Source organism: Bos indicus x Bos taurus, chromosome 1 (assembly GCF_003369695.1).
Source record: "Bos indicus x Bos taurus breed Angus x Brahman F1 hybrid chromosome 1, Bos_hybrid_MaternalHap_v2.0, whole genome shotgun sequence".
Taxonomy (NCBI): domain Eukaryota; kingdom Metazoa; phylum Chordata; class Mammalia; order Artiodactyla; family Bovidae; genus Bos; species Bos indicus x Bos taurus.
In genome coordinates, this window is record NC_040076.1 from 7023897 (window position 1) to 7030646 (window position 6750).

The 6750-nt window shown below is 34.3% G+C and overlaps 1 protein-coding gene across 3 annotated transcripts in view; it reads left to right on the forward strand.

Moving 5' to 3' along the window:
• Nucleotides 1-2640, forward strand: part of LTN1 (listerin E3 ubiquitin protein ligase 1) — a 59058-nt gene extending 56418 nt beyond the window's left edge. For all 3 annotated transcript variants that reach the window (XM_027542424.1, XM_027542497.1, XM_027542582.1), the window contains one exon: nt 121-2640. In XM_027542424.1, the coding sequence (XP_027398225.1) occupies nt 121-183 (63 nt within the window). In that variant the 3' untranslated portion in view covers nt 184-2640. The remainder of the gene's footprint in view (nt 1-120) is intronic.
• Nucleotides 2641-6750: the final 4110 nt, after the last annotated feature.

Here is a 6750-nt window from a genome sequence, read left to right on the forward strand (position 1 = left end):
TTTAATTTCCATTTTGTGTAATTACTAAAGTAAATTTTTATATTAAAAAATTGTTACTTTAGACGTATATGTAAAATGGCAGTGTAAAAAGTTTTTAACACTTAGATTTTTCTTTTTCAGTACAAATGGTTTACATCCAGCAACAAATCCACTTGTCCACTCTGTCGCGAGACCTTTTTCTGAGATTTTTTTTCCCCTCAATGGAATTGATCCCTGAAGAAATTCGAGCAAAGGCAGTGGATTTGATTCATCTTGGAGCGCTGATGTGAGGAGGCCGCTGAGCATTACCTTCAAATAGGGCCTTCTCTGGAAAATTATTTTGGTTCATGTAATGATCCTAAAATCAGGTTTACTTATCTTTAGATTGCTTTGTAAATGTTTGGAAACCTTTTCTTTTACATGAAAATATTACATATTAGAGAGAAAAATATTTATATAAATAGTTCAATCGCTTTGTACATTTAAAAATAAATGTGGAAAAACCCTAAAGTACAGAGTGGGAATTGGTGAAAGCATTGCACAAGTGTATTATACTGATAAACTCATTCAGTTAGTTTATCTATGTTTAGAACAGTCCGAGTGAGGTAATGAATTGAGAGGGTTGATTTACATCCACAGATATTTTGAGACTTATTTATTAGTTACAACAACAAAATTAATTAGTATTCTGATATTTGTAGATTATTTTAATGATAAAATGACATTAAGCTATTAATATAGCTTATCTTAAGCTATTTAAAGCATGCTCTAAAAGCCTATGTAAAAGAGTATAAACTGAACTTTAAGGTGCCTCCATTTAGTAAGGGTTTTGAAATTCAGAAAATTAAATTCAGAACACTGACCTTTTTACTGTAAAATAATTTCCTTGTGCTAGTGAAATTTGGATTGCAGACGTGTCAGTGAATTTATTACTCAGTTGCAATGAGTCTCCAGAGGGTGAGAATTTGAGAGAAACAGAAGTCACCTTATTTTATTCATGAAGCAGAGTGGTTTCTATTCTTCTGTCAAGAACAAAGAAATAGTTATTTCTGAAACTTAAGAGTGGTGGAAAAAGCAAAAAATATAAAAACATTGTAGGAGGCTTTAAATTTTGTAAGCAAATTTTGCTATTCTTACTGGTCAGAATTACACTAAATTAGAGAGAGTTGAGGGGAGCTAATTTTTTCTAGCCTTCATAAGTGCGAGTTAGACATTTTAATACTAAGTATAATTCAGTATAACAGGCTGAAATGAGGTAGGTGAAGACCTGAGTTTTGCTACAGCATTACTGCCCTTAAAAACTGTGCCCAAAATATAAAAGTGTGAAAGTTTGGAACTTGGAATAATTTTATTGCAGTCTTCCATCACATGGGAAATAATTAGCCTATCTCATAGCAAGGTTACGTGAAGACTCAGCTAATCATCTCTGTTGCAAATGTTTAATTGGCAAAAAGCAACTCGTGTTAAATAAAAGTACTGTATACTATCAGCTGGGTAAAATGGTTATTATTGAAATAGTATGAATGTGGTCAGAGCATTGTAGTGGAGACTGAAGTATTCCGTGTGAGTTAAAGATCTTGAGTTGTATTGTAGATGCAGTGTCCTGCCCAGTTTTATCTGTCTCCTAAAATTTTCTCTGTAGTATTTATTACCTTATAGCCTTAGGCTCAAGGAATACAGATAGCAAAATTCTACTACCTCTTCTTAACCCCTTTCTTAAAATATTCTCTCTTTTTCCTATGTCTGTCTCTGACATAGTAAACCCAAAAGATTGTGTTACTCTTCTGTGAAAATTACACACTTTTCCTTTAAAATTGTTTTATAGTAAGGCTTTGTTTATAACTTTTCCAGTATTGGTACGTCTTGCTTCTGACCCATACCCCAAGTAGAAAAGAAAAGGGAATAATGGAGCATTGTTTTTCCACATTATTCTTCAGGGTATCAGGTTCTCCGGTGAAAGAGTATAATTAAGTGAGATGCCTACTCGTCATACTTAGGACACTTGGCACATTTCTTTTAGACTTGTAAATACAAATGTAAAGCTTGTTATTGTTTATACACTAAAGAAGAAGCTTTCCAAAATAAAACTGAAATTCAGAATATCACATTATAATTAAAGTTTGTTTATATAGCTTTGACAACTCGAGAGCATCCCTTAAAATTCTAGCATTAAGGACATTTTAAAATTGCATGAGATTCAGAGCCCATTAGTAAAATTGTTAATTTAAAGCCCTGATGTAAATTGCAAATTTTAGAATTTATTTTTAACTCTTATTTATCACATGCTGTAATGTATGTATATAAGTTTCTGTGGCTTAAAGCAATGTCATTACTTGAGTTTGTGTGGTGTGAATAATTATTTGATTGTTAATACCATATGTGCCCATTAAAATTCTTTTTAATTGCAAAATATTTCAAATATACATAACTAATAATAATATAAATGCCCTTGTACTCTTCATAAACTATTTTGCCATATTTGCTTCTGATTTTTAAAGAAATAAAATGTTACTCTTTTGTACTCTTCCCTGAGACCATCTCCTCCTTCCCTCATTGGAGCTCACCCACCCTCCTGAAGTTGGTATGACTCCTTCCTGCTTAAGATTTTATATTTTACCACATGTTTCTGTCCATACATAATACAGCGGTTTTTCAAAATTTTGTGATGTGTTCTTTTGTAGTTTCCCTTTTTGTTCAACATTACTGCTATTTTGTATCACTATGTCAGTTTGCTTATCATTTTGCTCACTAATGGTCATTTCAGTTGTTACTCTTTGCCATTTTGAACAGCGCTGCCAGTGTACACTCTTGATAATATTTTCTTATGCAGATGAAACGTGCTAGGTATTCTGAACACATGCCCCCAAATGGAATTTCAGGTAATAGATACTCTGATTTTAGATATGTGCTCTGTGACTTTGTTGCTGTTTTAGTCGCTAAGTTGTGTCTGACTCTTACATGTTGACAGATTGCTCTCCAAAGTGGTGTGTAAGTTTGTGCTCTCAAAGGCAGTACAAGAGGATTCTGGTTTTCCCAGGTCATCACCAAAACACTTAGTCTTATCACTTTTAAAGTTTTCTAGTCAGAGCTGTGAGATAGTAGCTCTTTGTTTTCATTTGTATTTCCCTGGCTACCATGAACCTTAGCTTTATTCCATATGTTTATTGGTCCTTATTTTGTGAATATATCATCTGTATGCCTGTTTTCCTTGCAGATTGCACGTTATGGATCCTAATGTTTTATCTCTTACAGGGATTCTTCTGGCAGGGGACTTGACATTAACATGGTCTTTGGCTGTCTGTAATTATACAGAATTTTTCAGTTAAATTTAATCAGATTGATCATTCTTTTCCTTTATGACTGAGGCTTTTCTGTGTTAGTTTTAAAAACTGGTTCCTTCCCTGAGGTTTAAAAATATATATGTATATATTACATATTTTGTTCTAAAAGTTACGAATTTCAGCATATACCTAATTTACCTGAAATGCAATTTTGTGACTGTTAGCTAGAAATCCTATCCCATATTGGTAGCCAGTTTTCATAATATTATTTATTAAATAGTCTATCCATTACCCTTTGACTTCACAGTGCCTCCTCATTTACAGTACCAAATCTTGTATGTGTATTGGTTTCCAGTCTCTGTTCTATTCCATTGGTCTATTTATCTGTATTAATTCTATGTATATATATTTTTTCTTTAAAAAATAGCTTTACAGTTAATCTTGCAGAGTAGGCGAGTAGTCTAGTCTTATTCTTCTTTAAGACTTTTCTTAGATAGACATGTCCTCTACTGTCCAAGAACTCTTAACTCCCTTTTGTCCTGCTGTGTTCTCTCATGGCCAATTTGCCCTTACTATAGTGAGTCATCTTATGGAAGAATCTGGTAGGTGTCCACCCTAGGCTTTAACTGGTGGGACCAGGAGGGCTCTTTTGGCTTTGCCAAATTTTATTCTTAAGGTTTTACAGTCCAGTTATTCTCTGTATGGTTTTTAAAATTAGGCAGAAATTTTGTATGTTTATGAATGAAATCCTTGAACCTCGCCATGAATTTTTGTTTCTGTTTTATAAGAAGAAAGTTTTAGTCACTTGGTTGTGTCTGACTCTTTGCAATGCCATGGACTGTAGCCCTCCAGGCTCTTCTGTCCATGGGATTTCTCAGACAAGAATACTGGAGTGGGTTGATACCTGTTTTACACAAATTTCTGCAAAAGGACTTTTGGGCCAAGGAGAGTGTTTAGCATGAGGGTCAGCTAGTTCCAGTAGCTTTGACAATGTCTTTTTTTTTTTTTTTTAACTGATTTTCTTTTTAAAGAGAGCAACTTCTTTGGGTAGCACAAAAGCATGAATAATTTGTATATTTGTTGTCCAGATTTTATGGAGGTACCTGAGGAGATTAAGAAACCTCAGTTTCCATGGCATTCCAAATTGACGAGTTATCTCAAAAATACTGGCTGCAGTATACAATTTACTCTTTTGTATTTAGGAATATTATGTACCCTATAGAAGACTGTAAGTTTGACCACTGGAGTCTATCTACCTAGTTAAGTATTGGATACTAAAACACTCTAGTGTAGTTATTGTATAGCCAGAGAGTATTGCTCCTTTTCATTCTTTAAGACCCATTAACAATCGGTTATCTATAAGAACTTAGGAGTGGAGTGTTCAACACGTCTATTCTGAGTGTGGGTTTCTTTAACTGTGTACGTATAACCATGGGAATTTATTTCATCAGCTAAAGTTAAGAGAATTTCTCAGTATGAGAAGGCATACATTTCTAGTGTATAGTTGATAGTAAAATGAGAAGGAGAAAGTGAAGATATACATTATATAGTATCATCAGATTTACTTTTGCACATTGATCTTGTACCCTGCAACCTTGCTGAACTTGTTTACTAGTTCTAATAGTGTGTGTGTGTGTGTGTTTATAACTTAGAATTTTCTGTATATAAGGTCTTAACATTGGCAATAGTGATGGTTTTCTTTCTTCTGGATGCCTTTTATTAGACATTTGACTAGAAATGCCAGTATTGAATAGCAGTGGGGAGAACAGATAATACTTGTTCCATTCCTGATCTTAGAGGGTAAGCGTTCAGTCTTTCAGCATTATGATGTTAAGCTGTGGTTGATACAGTCAAATTTAAAGGTGACCTGAGTACAAGTTCTGAAGATACTTCAACTAATTAATCTAGGCTGCAGTTTCTTGGTGCAAGAGAAAATAAGCTGGTGGCTCAAAGGATGGGCTGTAGGAGACAACAGATTTTTTATTTTTGTCATGCTCTTGAAAAACCATTAGAGCAGAAATTCTCAGCCTCACTACTGTTAGCATTTTGGGCTGCAGAATTCTTTGTTTTGGGGACTGTCCTGGGCATTGTAGGATGTTTATCTGCATCCCTGGCCGCTATATTTGTTCAATGCCAGAGCACCATCCTTGTGAGAACCAAAAATGTCCAGGCATTGCTAAATGCTTTCCAGGTGGGAAAATTGTCCCTCGGTGTCATTGCCTTACAACATGGACTAAGCAGGCATCATTCGATAGAAGTACAGTGTGAGCCACATATGCTATTTTCAGTTCTCTTGTAGCCTAAAATTTAAGAATAGGTGAAATTTTAAAAACACATTTTGTTTAACTTGCTATCTATAGTACTATTTCAATATTTAATCAATAAGAATTAGGTACTTTATATTCTTTTCTCACATTGTCTTTGAAATTCAATGTATTTTAAATTTATAGCACATTCCAATTTAGATAGGAAATTTTCATCAGAAATACTTTATTTGATTTCAGAAAATTTACTGTTAAAAAATAAATTCATGTGCCCAAGTTTTTCCCAAATGCACTTGAAGGTCTTCCAATAACTGGATCTGGTGTCCCTTTTGAAATTTTCGTTAATTAAATAAAAATTTGAAATTTTGTTTTTCAATCACATTTGCCACATTTCAAGAGATCACTAACCACATGTTGCTAGTGGCTATTGCATTGGACAGTACAGGCTTAAGCTTACATGTCTGCACAAAAAGAACAGCTTATGATACTCTAGAAAGAATCAGCCTAGACCCTTAAATTCACCTCCAAATACTTTACCTGTATCTTGAGAGCCTTTTGCCCATAAAATTTTGGGATTGTAGCTTATCCTTTGGTTAATTTTTGAATCATGCATAGTGTAGTTGTGTGTCAAAATCAGCTATACTTTGGTCATACGTAGCATTTTCCAGAATTTTGAAAATTCTGTGGTAAATTTTACGTGGCAGTTTCATTTATGAAATAAAACCTTACCTATTAAATTGTTGTATCATGAGGAAAGTACTAAATTCTGATAATGGTCCCAAAATAATCATTAAAGATTGTTGGGCATTTCCACTATTGAGTGGTTTTAGTACTCCGAGGGATCTGATGTTCTGTGGTTCTAGAATTATTAGTATGTAAAGTTACCCATATCTGTATATTGTTGTTGATCTATATTTAAAAGGCCAGGGCCCTGGAGAAGGGAATGGCAACCCACTCCAGTATTCTTGCCTGAAGAATTCCATGGACAGAGGAGCCTGGTGGGCTACAGTCCATGGGGTTGCAAAGAATCGGACACGACTGAGCGATTAACACTAACTAATGTTTCCTGGAGTAAGTTACTGGGGAGATTTTGGCTAGTTGTCCTGTTTTTTAGTCATTACAGGACGTGAATTCTTCCCCTGGCCTTCCTGCTTATGGTATTATTAACACAGCTGCCCATTTCTCATAGAACAGAGAACCTTTTGGTCTTATTTTTGTTTTGTATA